This window comes from Canis aureus, chromosome 23 (genome assembly GCF_053574225.1).
Source record: "Canis aureus isolate CA01 chromosome 23, VMU_Caureus_v.1.0, whole genome shotgun sequence".
In the NCBI taxonomy this organism is placed as follows: Eukaryota; Metazoa; Chordata; class Mammalia; order Carnivora; family Canidae; genus Canis; species Canis aureus.
The window spans coordinates 50,509,332-50,524,764 of record NC_135633.1 but is presented as its reverse complement, the minus strand read 5'-3'; the positions used below and the strand labels follow the sequence as shown (position 1 = coordinate 50,524,764).

At 36.5% G+C, this 15,433-nt stretch overlaps 1 protein-coding gene across 3 annotated transcripts in view; it reads right to left on the bottom strand.

Moving 5' to 3' along the window:
- Positions 1–15,433, bottom strand: part of CNTN5 (contactin 5) — a 1,290,695-nt gene that overhangs the window by 11,591 nt on the left and 1,263,671 nt on the right. For 2 of the 3 annotated variants that reach the window (XM_077867587.1, XM_077867588.1), the window contains 2 exons: positions 4,374–4,560; positions 3,821–3,933 (listed from right to left, as the gene is read on the bottom strand). In XM_077867587.1, coding sequence (XP_077723713.1) covers positions 3,821–3,933; positions 4,374–4,560 — 300 coding nt within the window. Of the gene's footprint in view, positions 1–3,820; positions 3,934–4,373; positions 4,561–15,433 lie in introns of those variants that run through there. The other variant, XM_077867590.1, reaches the window with a different exon arrangement.

Here is a 15,433-nt window from a genome sequence, read left to right as displayed (position 1 = left end):
TCTTAGAAAATGGATTGATTGAATGTCAAATTCCACTGTTTTATCTTATTATCATTACTTTATTATGCTCTTTTTGAGGTTTATTTTTAAAGAATGAATTCAATTCTGTATTTAGTATCCTAAGTATAAGAAAAAAATTGAGTGTATTATTTATGGATCAGGTCTGGAGAACAAATCTATTTTTCCTCCATATTTATCACTTTTCAATCATTTTCACATTCTGGAAAACTTCTAGATGAAGAGTTTTCTGAATTCATCTACTTTGGACTTAATACAAAAGGTGGAATACACAGTCCTTGCATTTTAAACCTCAGGTATGGACTCAAAGTTTCCCAGCCTCAAACCTACACACTATGTTCATTTCTACTGATCTCTTTTGCTTTTAAAAGTAAAGTAACTTGGCAAAGACAAAGAGTAAAAATAGATTTACTTCTCTTTTTGATATCACAATTAATCGTGGAAGCTTTCTTGTACTCTGTTTAGCAGGAAGTCCTCTACCTCAAATTACCTCATGGATGGAGAAAGAGTATGCTGAGTTGTTCCTATTTTTGTTAATCTTTTGTGACTGCTCTATGTCATTGTGCTTAAGATGTATGTGTATATATGTATATGTGTGTATGTATGGTATATATGCTGGCATTCTTGATTCAGTGATTAGGTTACTCTTGGTCTGGTAGTAATTTAGGGGCTGTGGTAGAACTTAAAGAGGTCATGCTCAGCCGAGGCTGAGTTCACTCCATACTTGTGTGAACCTCCAGCCAGATGGTACAGCTCTTTATATGCAGTGTAGATCCTTGCCTACGCTGGAGGAGTTTTCCTCAAAGTCATGCTAAGAAAAGGGGGCTACAAGTTTGTGTTCTCTGGGTTATATCTCTGTAGTTTAAATTTGCAGCTACGGGGATCCCTGGGTGGCTCAGTTGTTTGGCACCTGCCCGCGGCCCAGGGTGTGACCCTGGGGTCCCGGGACCGAGTCCCACATAGGGCTCCCTGCCTGGAGCCTACTTCTCCCTCTGCCTCTCCCTCTGCCTGTGTCTCTGCCTCTCTCTCTGTGTGTATCTCTCATGAATAAATAAATAAAATATTTTTAAAAATTGCAGCTATTGTTTCTAATCACATTCCCAATCACTGTACCTGTGTTAGCAGGAGCTTTCATCCTTAGCCACCTGCTTTGTGAAAATCAGACTTGCCCAGTAGAATCTAGGCTCTGCATTAAGCTTCAGTCATTAATCTGCCTAAAGTCCTCTTTCTCTCAGGCCCTTTGTGACATTTCTGCCAATAGGACTCTCACTGAGGATTATCCTGTCCATCAGATGCTCTAGTAAGATTTAGTTGCAGGGATGCCTGGGTGGCTCAGCGGTTGAGCGCCTGCCTTTGGCCCAAGGCGTGATCCTGGAGTTCCCGATCGAGTCCCACATCGGACTCCCTGCATGGAGCATGCCTCTCCCTCTGCCTATGTCTCTGCCTCTGTGTGTGTGTGTGTTTCATGAAAAAAGACATAAAATCTTTAGGAAAAAAAAAACAACAAGATTTAGTTGCAAAAGAACAGGTTTTGAGGTCTCACTCCATTTGTTATCAGCAGATTCCTTTTTTAGGAATGAACTCTTTCTTCTCCAGGACATAAGAAAGTATAACCATTTCAAGGAAATAAAAGAAAAAAGTCCTCTATCAATGTGTACCTACTTGTTATTAACTTATACAACTAAAATGGAATATGCTAATGATTCTTCCGCCAGCAAGAAGGTATTCCAAGGTTAACCTGTGCCGTCTTCTTTAAGACAGAGCTGGCATGCAACTTTCAAAGATAAGTTCATTTTGTTAAAATTTCACCTAATCAGATATCCTTTTCCCAAAACAATTAGAATAAATAGTAGCTATTTTGAAATGAGCACTTTCTATATGCTAACAGCTATATGCTATTTTACGTAAGTTATCTTAATCCTTAAAATAATCTTGTATGATAGATATTATTTTATTGTTATTTGTGCCATTTTGAAATTAAGAAAATGAGACACAGAAAGATTAAGCAACTTGCTTAGAGTTACATAACTAGGATTTGAATGAAAGTGATTCAGAAGCTAGTGCTCTTTTCCAGCTACACCTAACAAATGGGAAGATCATACTGGAAAAGAACACATCTGATAATACACACATATGAGTAATTGCATGATATACTTCCAGCTGGGTTAAATTAGTTAATTTATTCATCCATTCTAGAAGCATTGGGGATAAAGTGATGAGAAAGAGTTTTTGCCTTCAATTATATATATAATCTAGTTGGGGAAACAGCCGCATATAAAGAGGAAGAACAGTGACAGAGATAGATGGGGTAATTGTGAGCAAAAGAAGGATCACCTTGCCTGGGAACCCTATGTTCAACCTCACATATTCTTCAAGTATTAGTACCTGAGAGGTGCCTTATGCTTATTGGTTCTGACATATGCTTTCATGTCACTTTTCCTTGTTTTCTACCTTGCCTCTCTAGTTTGGGAGTTTGATTACCATATCTAATGATGTTAGATTGGCTCTCGGAAGGTCTATCACCATTTCTGACCATACTGCTATCTCTAATTATCGAGGGTTTATTTGCCTTAGAGGAAAGTTGTAAAGACATGGTTATTTGGGGTAAGAGTATAGGAAGAGCACTAAGAGAAGGGTATGAAAAATGGCTCACCTGCCCTCCCTCGAAAGATCATATTCAATATCTCTGAGGATTAGAACAGATTTCAGTAGTGTATGTTTGAGTAATGAGGGTGTCTGCCAACCATGCTAATTATAGTCTGTAGGTAATAACATAATTTGTGTCTTAAAATATGATTAATGGGAATTATTTACCTTAAAAATATATTTCATTTATAACTTCTTCAGTTTTTAGCTTCACAACTTTAGCACTTTATGTACAAAATACTGTTGCCATTTCTGATAATTGAAAAACCACATAAATGATGATTTTCAGTCTAAATATTACTAAAATGCTTAAAATTTCTGATATAAATAATATTCAACATATGGTTCTCTATGAAGTTTAAGACAATAATGGAACCTGATGAAAAATAATTGAAATTCAACCAAATCCGTACATAGGCCACATATATTTAAAAATTAGAGATAAAGTTGTCTTTCTTTTTTTAAAAAAAATTATTTATTTATTCATGAGAGACACAGAGGCAGAGACATAGGCAGGGGGGAGGAGCAGGCTCCCTGCAGGGAGCCGGATATGGGATCATGCCCTGAGCTGAAAGAAAGATGCTTAACCACTGAGCCACCCAGGCATCCCGATAAACTTGTTTTTCAAAAACAAACCAAATGCTTTCATACTTCCAGCTCTCTTGCTGGCACATTTCAGGATGACTGTGCGTGAAGGGCTGTGCCTATTTTGTAGCTTGCTGTCTCTCCTTGGACTTAACCCAGTGTACCGGCCCTAGCATTTCTTCTTCTTTTACTAATAGTCTTTACACTCATATGAAGTCATCTAGTCTTTGTCATCTGCCAGAAAAAGTCTGTCTTCTGGGAGGGGATGCCAGGACTCTCTGCATAAGCTCTGCTTGTCCTGACACTGGTTCAGAGAGCCAACTTCATCCTGTATTCAAATTGTTACTGCTTTCCCCACTCGTTCCCTTTCCATGCTTTGCACAGTTAAAACTGTTTTTGATTGCCTTGGCTTCCCCATTACAGGGAGGCTTTCTTCTAAGTTTTAGGTAGAAGATGATTGGGGAAAAACAGGTACGCTAATGGCTTTTTTATGCCTTATTAATTGTACATCTTCATAATAGCAGTTTTCAAGGTGACTATCTATACAAAAGAGTGAGGAAACTATACTGACCTTGTAGCCCATGACATCAGATTCATTGGTTAATGGTCTGACTGGTTCCCAGCCCAGAGAAAGCTGGGAGCCTTGCTGTTCCCACCTGAGGTTGCTGGGTGCTTGACTAGGGGCTGCAAAATAAAAAGTGAAAGTGAACTGACAAAGAGTCTTGATTACATTTCTTCACTTAAATCTTTGTATTTCAGTATTTTCTTGTGGTTAGGGGTTGGCTGGCACCATAGGCTTCTTTCCAGCCGGAATCAGATAAGGAGTGTTTTTACTCCAGTGTCATTTGCTCCAGCTCATCTACTGAGCTTTTGAACCAGAATTCTTTTATCTTTCTTCTGTGTCAAAATTGCTTGGCCTTGTTTCACAGGAAGATAACTTTTATCTGTTGTGAATGCAAAATTTTCTGAGCTAGTTTTGGAATTCAGATCTAAGCATTCAAGCAAGACTGTGAATCAAAACTCCCCTTCAACTCTCCTTATATTATGTACCTCACATGACTTTCAAACATCTTAAAAGATGTTTCCCCTTTGTCTGAAACAAACAAAAAGCCCAGGTCACTTACGAGATTTCTTGGTGGTTGCACGCACTTCACTGCTAGGTGGCCCATATCCAGCTCCATTATAAGCTCTCACTGTGAAGTGATACAAAGTATTTCCTTCTAATCCTGTCAGAATGACAGATGACTCATTCGCTCTAGTTTTGACTGTTTCTGCTGCATCTTCTTGTTCCATGTCTTTCCAATAACCAACCTGCCAACAAATTATTAAACGACAGATTAATTTTGAAGTTTCTTCTATACTTGTGATTGTTTGATGTTTTCCTAAAGCCCTAAGAAATCATTCTTGTATTACTCAATTAACAGGTACTACTAATGAGGCAAAAATCAGTCCTAGTCACTACCTGATTTGCATCTGTGTGCGTCATAGCAGTACTCAGCAGAGCAACAAAAGGTGCTCCCTTCTAACCTGGTAGCATGAGTTGCTTGGAAAGAGCCAAAAATATATCCTGACATTAAGGAAGGATCATTCAAAGAAATTGAGGCACTCTTTTCTCATTGGTTGTCAGAACCTTTTACCTTTCAAAGCCATGGAGCTTTGAATGCATTATTTGAGAAAGAGACATGAATAATATTTCCTTCTGGGCCCTCATAAAGGTGAATAACACAAGCTATATGGGTTTAATAGAGAAGAGGTGTCAAAGACCACTCGCCGTACCTGGGAGTGCTCTAAATGTAGACATATCACATTGCTAGGATATGGGAGGGAGACAGAAAGGAACTTTTCTATCAAAGCACAATTTATGCATCGAGATGATCTTTCCTGATTATAAGCTCATGGTAGCTGCTCCTATCCCAAATTTGAACGCTTTGTAAATTTAAATAATTTTCTTTGTATACCTAAAGTTTAACACTATGTCCGACATTAGAATGTTACTATATTTAAGTGGATAAAGAGTAGTTTTTATTCTTCTACTTACTTATTGTAGTAAAAACAATGGAACATTGTCTCCTCCTCCCCCAATTAATTACTTGGTGAAAGAAGTAGATCACTTATCCTTCTTCAAGTACTTTGTCTACAGTAGAAGCTAGAAAGCCAAACACCACATTTTCCAGAGGCTTTCACCTAAGGTTGCTGCTATACATTGTGGGCAGTGAGGGGTTTTTGTTTTTTATTGAAATATTCTTAGTCTTAGGCATGACTGCCATTTCCAGCATAGCCATAAGAAGTCAGTCTATTAATTTTACTGGAATTAAAATAAAAAGCTTATCTAAAAGGAATTAAAAAATAAAACCTGCAGAAAAATCTAAAAAAAAAAAATCCACACATTCTCTTTTTGGTATTTTTTTTTTTAAGGAGTTGTTACTTTCACAGTGAAATGGATTATTTGCCCCCTCATTTTTTCCCCTGATGGGAAAGAAGAAAAACAAAAACAAAACAAAAAAAAATATTTGGAGTTTAACATTGTGCTTCTTTGATGCTTCTTAAATCAGAGTTGAGGTACTAACAGTAGTCAGAAGTCACACACACCTTGAGGTTGAGACTTCTTCATTCAATTTTTTTCTCCAATGATTCAATTTCTATCCTGATGATATATTTAATCAACCCATACACTTTGAGCTCTATATGAAATCACTTGAAATTAGGTTAAAAACATTAAAAAATATATAAATATCTAAAACTGGAAGCATAGATAACCTACTATTTTATCACAGATAATTGTGTCTGTGTATCTCTTCTTATATTTTCATTACATATATTTAATATAATTATGTACCTATAATTTATGTCCTACTTTTATTCTCTAACATTATAGTTACATATAAATATTTTCTCATTTTTCAAAGTAATATTCTATGTCGGTATACCAAATATTATTTAACCAGTGTCCTATTGCGGAACATTTGGGTACTTTCCAACGGATGCTTTTTTAATTAAAATGTTGCCATAAATATCTTCACCTATGTTGTTTTCTACATATTGGATTAATTCTCCAGGATAGAACACCACACAGAAGATTATGGGGTCTAAAATGACAAAAACTGTTAGGCTTTTTGTTATAAAAAAATGTCACATTAGTTTTCAAATAGTTTGTACAAATTTTCATTTCCAAAAATAGTTTATGAGTTTAGGATATATCAAACTATTGCAAACTCTAGGTCGATCATGGGTTGGGAGCCAGAAAGCCTATATTTGAAACTTACTTTCTTTTTTTTTTTTTTTAATCTGTAAGCTGTATGTAATTGAACAAATTACTTAACCACTGAATTTCTATATCCTTGTTTATAAAATAGGCAAAATACTACTTACCTCAGTTTTATGAATCATTTTTTTTAATATTTTTTTTAAATTATTATTTATTTATGATAGTCACAGAGAGAGAGAGAGAGGCAGAGACACAGGCAGAGAGAAGCAGGCTCCATGCACCGGGAGCCCGACGTGGGATTCGATCCCGGGTCTCCAGGATCGCGCCCTGGGCCAAAGGCAGGCGCCAAACCGCTGCGCCACCCAGAGATCCCTTATGAATCATTTTTAAACTACTTGAATTATCACTAAACTACTACTTATTATCACTAAACTACTTGAATTATTTTTATTAATGTTTTAATATTTCTGATTATTGTTATTTGTAAATCAATTAGTATCTTGGTTTTGATATCCTTCATATTGTTTTGATTGTCCAATTTTGTCTCTTAAAACTTTATTTAAATTTATAATGACATATGATATGATTAGTGGCAGACAGGAAGCATGACTTGAGTCAGCTAATATCTGTAAGATATTGAGATAAGAGTATAGATTTGAACCTAAATTTACAGGATGGCTCTTCTTATTAAATATCCATTTTTTTCCAAAGTTGACTCTCCAGGATAATTATAATTATCACTATGCAGATAATATAGTTGATTTTCTGGTGTGATGGTTCTAGGTGATGTGATGTCACGCACAACCTAGTTCTTTACATGAAATTGCAGGATCTGAAAACCATGATTTTTGCCATTTGCAGTAGATGGTTAGTGGTTGAGTTGTGAACTTTTTCCTACTTCTCAGTTTTCAAATAGTTTATCTATATATATAAACTATATATATATAATCAGTGAAGGAGTCTCCCTAATATTTTATCTTCTCCGGATTTTTGCTACCTGTTAGATTTTTAAAAATACAGCTTTTTTCTTAGTTTCTGCAGTCACTTATTTCTACATCTTTAACTACACTCAGTGATCACTGTTCATTCAATATTGTAGTCCTTGAATTTAATAAATGTAGTGAGGGAGGTGGTAAGTGTGTGGGAATAGGAGTATGTGGGAATACTCTTTATATTCTGCTCAAATTTGCTGTAGACCTAAAACTGCTTTGAAAAAAAGTTTATTGATTAAAAAAATAATAGTTAGAATTGTCATTGAATGAATAACCACACAAATGTAATATTGTGGTTCTGACAAGCTACCTGCTAGAGATGTATGATATGAACTAGGTCTCAGTAGAGAGAGGCTAGTCAGGGAGGCTTTACTAAGAGAGGTAGTTGAGCATTGGTAGAAAGAAGGGTAGGAGTTAAGCAGGCAAAGAGGGAGGGGAGGCAGAGGAATAGTGTGTGCAGTCTGGAGAGGAGAACAATTTATCTACAGGGCTGAAAAAAGTCCGGCTAGGCTGATGTGGAAGTTGAGGGTAACTGTGGTTTATTTTAGTCCTAGAGACAAAGGATGGGGCTATATCTTGGGGCTTTTCTGTGTTTAGGAGTTAAGAACAGGGGCAACTGGGTGGCTAGTGGATGAGTGTCTGCCTTTGGCTAAGGTCATGATCCTCAGTCTTGAGATCCAGTCCTGCATCAGGGTCCCCGTAGGGAGCCTGCTTCTCCCTCTGCCTGTGTCTCTGCCTCTTTCTCTCTCTCTCTCTCTCTGTGTCTCTCATGAATAAATAAATAAAATCTTTTAAAAAAGAAGTTAGGAACAATGATAACACATTGAAGGATTTTAAGCAGGGATGAAGGTGGGAGTTCGACATGATCAAATTTGTTTTTTGAAAATATATACTCAGCAGTCCAAAATTTGTTCTTTTGTTGTTGTTTTTATTGTTTTTTTAAACGTACATAAATCAGATTGTTCCCTTGTTAAAAACCTTCCATATTGCACTTAAAATAAATTCCAAACTCCTTATCATGGTTTCCAAGGCCCTACCTGATACGGTCTCCATGTCCTTCTCCAACCTCATTTTACATCCTCAGACATTCACTCACATTCCTAATTGAATTTCTGGTGCCATCTCCCTGGAAGTTCTTTCATAGATCTTTTTCTCTAAATGGCTCTCTTTTCACCAATGGTTCAGTTTACCTGAGAAGTCTCCCTTGACCACTTCTCTAAAGAAACCATCTCTCTTTTATGTCATTCTGAGTTTTGTTATTATCACTTGTAATCATGACACTATATGAAACTATCTTAATTTATCTGTTTGTTTACTTTATTTGGCAATGGTTGCAGTATGGAGAAGAGATTGGAAAGGGGCTACAATAGATGCAGGAGAGCAGTTAGAAGGTGTTGCCAGAGACTGGGTAGGGAATGAAGATAGCTTGAACTAGGGTTATGGTGATTAGTTATGGGCACTTCAAAGAGAGAGTTGGTAAGACTTTAATATTTCCTGAAACTCTGTGGTATATATTTTGGTTATTTTGATTTGGGACTGTTTGTTTACTTTGGATTTTTTTGTTGTTATTGTTGTTACTGCTTTTGCTCTATGTATTTAATCTTCTTGGCAGGTTACCTATTGCTTATGGACCAAATTTCTCTTGTCCTTCACATCGGCCATTTTCTCTCTCACCTTAAATTTCCTTATTCATTAAGTTTTCATTTTGGGGTTACTTCTCAAGTTTGTACTCTGAAGCACTAGTTCAAATATTTAGTAGTATCAAACTTGCATTTTATTGCTTCTAATGAATATTTTAATTTAATTACTTTTTTTGTTTTGTACATTCTCTTCATATTCTGGATAGCTCTTTAAATACATAAGAAATGTTCTCCTTTTTCTTATCACTATCTAGAATCATATGTTTTAATTTTTTCTTCTGATTTACAAGAAAATCTTTGATATGGAAAGGAATTCATACTGAGCCTTATCATTTGTTTTTTTCTTTCAGAGAATTTTATTCTGTTTAATCATCCTTGGATGATTAGGATAATCCTAACTGATCTTTAATGGTGTTCTAAAAGGGTGTTAAAGTTTGTTTGAATGGAAAGACATCCCTCTCTAAACAGTATGCATATTCCAGACCATTGGCCTATGCTGTGCAGGTAGATGCTAGATTATCGGTTGTTAGTACAAACCTACATTCATATTCTCCAAGCAACACACATAAATCTACTCTGGCCTGATCTGAGAGACAAAGCTTCAAGTGAGTGACTGTAGTTTGTTTCACTGAAGAAAAAGATAAAAGGGAAGGAGGCCAGAGGCTATTTCATTGCTTACTTGAACCTAGAAAATGGAATTTTGAGGCTGGGTCATTGCACAAAGATGAAAGTAAAGAAAAAAACTAGAAAATGCTGCTAATAATTTTGTTTTATACCCCTCATTGCAATTGCAGTAAGGGTTTTCTCTTCTCTTATGGTTTCATGGTTACTTTAAGAGAGATCAAGAAAAGCTAGTTTTATGTGCTTCCATTCAATTCACTGCCATTCTTAAATTCAAAAGTTGTAACTAATGTACACTGAGGATTAGGAGGTAGACATTTCATTTTGAGCCTGCTTTCTCTAGTAATTCCTCACCTTCAGATAAACTTTGAAACACTATGACATTTTCCCTAATAATGCTTAACTTACCTTTTATATTCCTCTTTTCTGATGTAACACCTAATTTTAGCCATGTCCTTCTACTGAGAGCTTCAAAATCTTATAAATAAGGAAAACATTTCCCAGAAAATGAATTTGTTTCAGTCAAGAATGTCTCTCTTGCCTCAATTTACTTGATCTCCGGCTTCCTAATCTCCTGAGTTTAGCACTAGATGATATAGTTATTAAATAGGCTATTCACAATCAATATTCATATACGCTGGCAGTCGGTATTATTAGATTACATGCATATTAGTTCTTTAGTGCCCAGCAGTAATTTTACTATAAAGAATGTGATTCCATGAATCAAATAAGATAAACAATGCAGTTACACTTTTGAATATTTATGAAGCAGTTCAATAGTATTTAGAGGCTATGAGGTGAGAAGGTTTAAAATGCAGCAAGAACATAACACTGGATACAATTTACTAAATAAATCTGTATTTATTTTTCCTAGAAGCTGTCACCACTATCTAAAGAAAATATACTAAAGAATATTGGCAAGAAGTTTGGAAGGACCTCAAACATGTGGAGGTTAAGGACCATCCTGCTAAAAGAGGAAAGAGTCAAGCAGGAAATTAAGGAAGAATTAAAAGGATTCATGGAAACTAATGAGATTGAAGATACAACCATTCAAAATCTTTGGGATGCAGCAAAGGCAGCAAAGGCAGTCCTAAGGGGGAAATACATCACAATACAAGCATCAAAAACTGGAAAGAACTCAAATACAAAAGCTAACCTTACACCTAAAGGAGCTAGAGAAAAAACAGCAAATAGATCCTACACCCAGCAGAAGAAGAGAGTTAATAAAGATTCGAGCGGAACTCAACGAAATCGAGACCAGAAGAACTGTGGAACAGATCAACAAAACCAGGAGTTGGTTCTTTGAAAGAATTAATAAGATACATAAACCATTAGCCAGCCTTATTAAAAAGAAGAGAGAGAAGACTCAAATTAATAAAATCATGAATGAGAAAGGAGAGATCACCACCAACACCAAGGAAATACAAACGATTTAAAACATATTATGAACAGCTATACGCCAATAAATTAGGCAACCTAGAAGAATGGACACATTTCTGGAGAGCCACAAACTACCAAAACTGGAACAGGAAGATATAGAGAAGCTGAACAGGCCAATAACCAGGGAGGAAATTGAAGCAGTCATCCAAAACCTCCCAAGACACAAAAGTCCAGAGCCAGATGGCTTCCCTGGGGAATTCTATCAAACGTTTAAAGAAGAAACCATACCTATTCTACTAAAGCTGTTTGGATAGATAGAAAGAGATGGAGTACTTCCAAATTCGTTCTATGAGGCCAGCATCACCTTGATTCCAAAATCAGACAAAGACCCCACCAAAAAGGAGAATTACAGACCAATATCCCTGATGAACATGGATGCAAAAATTCTCAACAAGATACTAGCCAATAGGATCCAACAACACATTAAGAAAATTATTCACCATGACCAAGTAGGATTTATCCCCAGGACACAAGGCTGGTTCAACACTCGTAAAACAATCAATGTGATTCATCATATCAGCAAGAGAAAAACCAAGAACCATATGATCCTCTCATTAGATGCAGAGAAAGCATTTGACAAAATACAGCATCCATTCCTGATCAAAACTCTTCAGAGTGTAGGGATAGAGGGAACATTCCTCAGCATCTTAAAAGCCATCTAAGAAAAGCCCACAGCAAATATCATTCTCAATGGGGAAGCACTGGGAGCCTTTCTCCTAAGATCAGGAACAAGACAGGGATGTCCACTCTCACCACTGCTGTTCAACATAGTATTGGAAGTCCTAGCCTCAGCAGTCAGACAACAAAAAGACATTAAAGGCATTCAAATTGGCAAAGAAGTCAAACTCTCCCTCTTTGCCAATGACATGATACTCTACATAGAAAACCCAAAAGCCTCCACCCCAAGATTGCTAGAACTCATACAGCAATTTGGTAGCATGGTAGGATACAAAATCAATGCCCAGAAATCAGTGGCATTTCTATACACTAACAATGAGACTGAAGAAAGAGAAATTAAGGAGTCAATCCCATTTACAATTGCACCCAAAAGCATAAGATCCCTAGGAATACACCTAACCAAAGAGGTAAAGGATCTATACCCTAAAAACTACAGAACACTTCTGAAAGAAATTGAGGAAGACACAAAGAGATGGAAAAATATTCCATGCTCATGGATTGGCAGAATTAATATTGTGAACATGTCAATGTTACCCAGGGCAATTTACACGTTTAATGCAATCCCTATCAAAATACCATGGACTTTCTTCAGAGAGTTAGAACAAATTATTTTAAGATTTGTGTGGAATCAGAAAAGACCCCGAATAGCCAGGGGAATTTTAAAACAGAAAACAATATCTGGGGGCATCACAATGCCAGATGTCAGGTTGTACTAAAAAGCTGTGGTCATCAGGACAGTGTGGTACTGGCACAAAAACAGACACATAGATCAATGGAACAGAATAGAGAACCCAGAAGTGGACCCTGAACTTTATGGTCAACTAAATTTCGATTAAGGAGGAAAGACTATCCAGTGGAAGAAAGAGTCTTCAATAAATGGTGCTGGGAACATTGGACATCCACATGCAGAAGAATGAAACTAGACCACTCTCTTTCACCAGACACAAAGATAAACTCAAAATGGTTGGAAGATCTAATGTGAGACAAGATTCCATCAAAATCCTAGAGGAGACCACAGGCAACACCCTTTCTGAACTCGGCCACAGTAACTTCTTCTAAGATACATCCACGGAGGCAAAAGAAACAAAAGCAAAAATGAACTATTGGGACTTCATCCAGATAAGAAGCTTTTGCACAGCAAAGGATACAGTCAACAAAACTAAAAGACAACCTACAGAATGGGAGAAGATATTTGCAAATGACATATCAGATAAAGGGCTAGTTTCCCAGATCTATAAAGAACTTATTAAACTCAACACCAAAGAAACAAACAATCCAATCATGAAATGGGCAAAAGACATGAAGAGAAATCTCACAGAGGAAGACATAGACATGGCCAACACGCACATGAGAAAATGCTCTGCATCACTTGCCATCAGGGAAATAGAAATCTAAACCACAATGAGATCCCACCCCACACCAGTGAGAATGGGGAAAATTAACAAGGCAGGAAACCCCAAATGTTGGAGAGGATGGGGAGAAAGGGGAACCCTCTTACACTGTTGGTGGGAATGTGAACTGGTGCAGCCACTCTGGAAAACTGTGTGGAGGTTCCTCAAAGAGTTAAAAATAGACCTGCCCTACGACCCAGCAATTGCACTGTTGGGGATTTACCCCAAAGATACAGATGCAGTGAAACGCCGGGACACCTGCACCCCGATGTTTCTAGCCGCAATGTCCACAATAGCCAAACTGTGGGAGGAGCCTCGGTGTCCATCGAAAGATGAGTGGATAAAGAAGATGTGGTCTATGTAGACAATGGAATATTCCTCAGCCATTAGACACGACAAATACCCACCATTTGCTTCGACGTGGATGGAACTGGAGGGTATTATGCTGAGTGAAGTAAGTCAATCGGAGAAGGACAAACATTATATGTTCTCATTCATTTGGGGAATATAAATAATAGTGAAAGGGAATAGAAGGGAAGGGAGAAGAAATATGTGGGAAATATCAGAAAGCGAGACAGAACATAAAGACTCCTAACTCTGGGAAACGAACTAGGGGTGGGGGAAGGGGAAGAGGGCGGGGGGTGGGGGTGAGTGAGTGACGGGCACTGAAGGGGGCACTTGACGGGATGAGCACTGGGTGTTATTCTGTATGTTGGTAAATTGAGCACCAATAAAAAATAAATTTATTATAAAAATTAAAAAAATATATATTGGCTATAAATATAATTAAATTTGTTCTTAATGCATGTAGTTTAGTGCAGGTCTTTTACAAAGGTTTGTTCCCTTCCTTTCTTTATTCAAATGTTCTAAAATACAGAATGTTGAATAAAGAAATTTTGGGGAATATCTTATTATAACTATGGTGCTTAAATATGTTTGTGAGACCATCTATAAACATAATAACTTCTTAATACAAACTAATTAAATAGAAGAATAAAAGTTTTGATATGAAAGTTAATACTTTGGTGTAGAAGAACATTAATCTTTAAAAATTATTTTGTATTTTACCACATATAGTTTTCTCTGTATAAGGTGATAGGAATGCAGAGTTTGGAGAGTTATAGTTTTAATGTATGCATTAGAACAGACAAAAGTCACAATTCAGTGATATATCCAAATTGACCTTGACAAAGAACAGTACATTTTAACCCAAATAAACTAGAAACAAAGGTAGATAGAGCAGTACTTAATGAACTGAAAATAAATGCAAAGAAAAAGAATAAAGCCAAAGTTAATTCTTCGAAAAGATTAAAAAAATTATAAACCTCTTTTGATCAAGAGAAGGTGAGAGAGAGTGGAGGAAGAAGAGGATATACAAATTATTGATAGAAAATAACACCTCAGGCTTAGAGAGAGATATTAAAAACAATGATAGAAATAAATGGTGGCTAAGAAAGTGGTCATGCAGATCCTGACCCAGGTGAGAACTGAAAAATCTTGGCAAACATCCAAAAGCAGAAAAACACTGGAGGAGAGTTTACTCTGGAATCTGAAACTGCAACAGGTAAGTTATAGCTTTTTTGTTTGAAAATATGGGGCAGCCCGGGTGGATCAGCAGTTTAGTGCCACTTTGGGCCCAGGGTCTAATCCTGGAGACCGGGGATCGAGTCCCATGTCGAGCTCCCTGCTTGGAGCCTGCTTCTCCCTCTGCCTGTGTCTCTGCCTCTCTCTCTTTCTCTCTGTGTCTATCATAAATAAATAAATATTTAAAAAAAAAGATAAACTATACTTGCTTAGGAAGAATAACTGGGAGAGTGAGTATAAATGTAGTCACAACCACGAAAAACCTAATCTAAAAAGAGCTGCATTTGGTGGGATTTTTGAGTTTGCTGCTGTTTAAACTGAGTGCATTCTTCAACATGTGAATTTTAAAAGCATGTATTTTAGAGATTTATTATAAAATATGTTGGGTGAAATGATGTGATTGCTGAAATTTGTTTCAAAATAATATAGAAGAATTGATTAAGTGGTGTTATATATAACACCATTCAATGGTGTTATTTAATGGTGTAATTTATTAGTTCTAATGGTTGAAGGTGAGTTGAATACATAGAAATTTACTATACTTCTCTGTATATTTCACATATTTTTCATTTTATAAAGTTAAAGAAAAGAAATATAATTTAAAAACAAAGGTCATAGTTGCCATAGAATCAA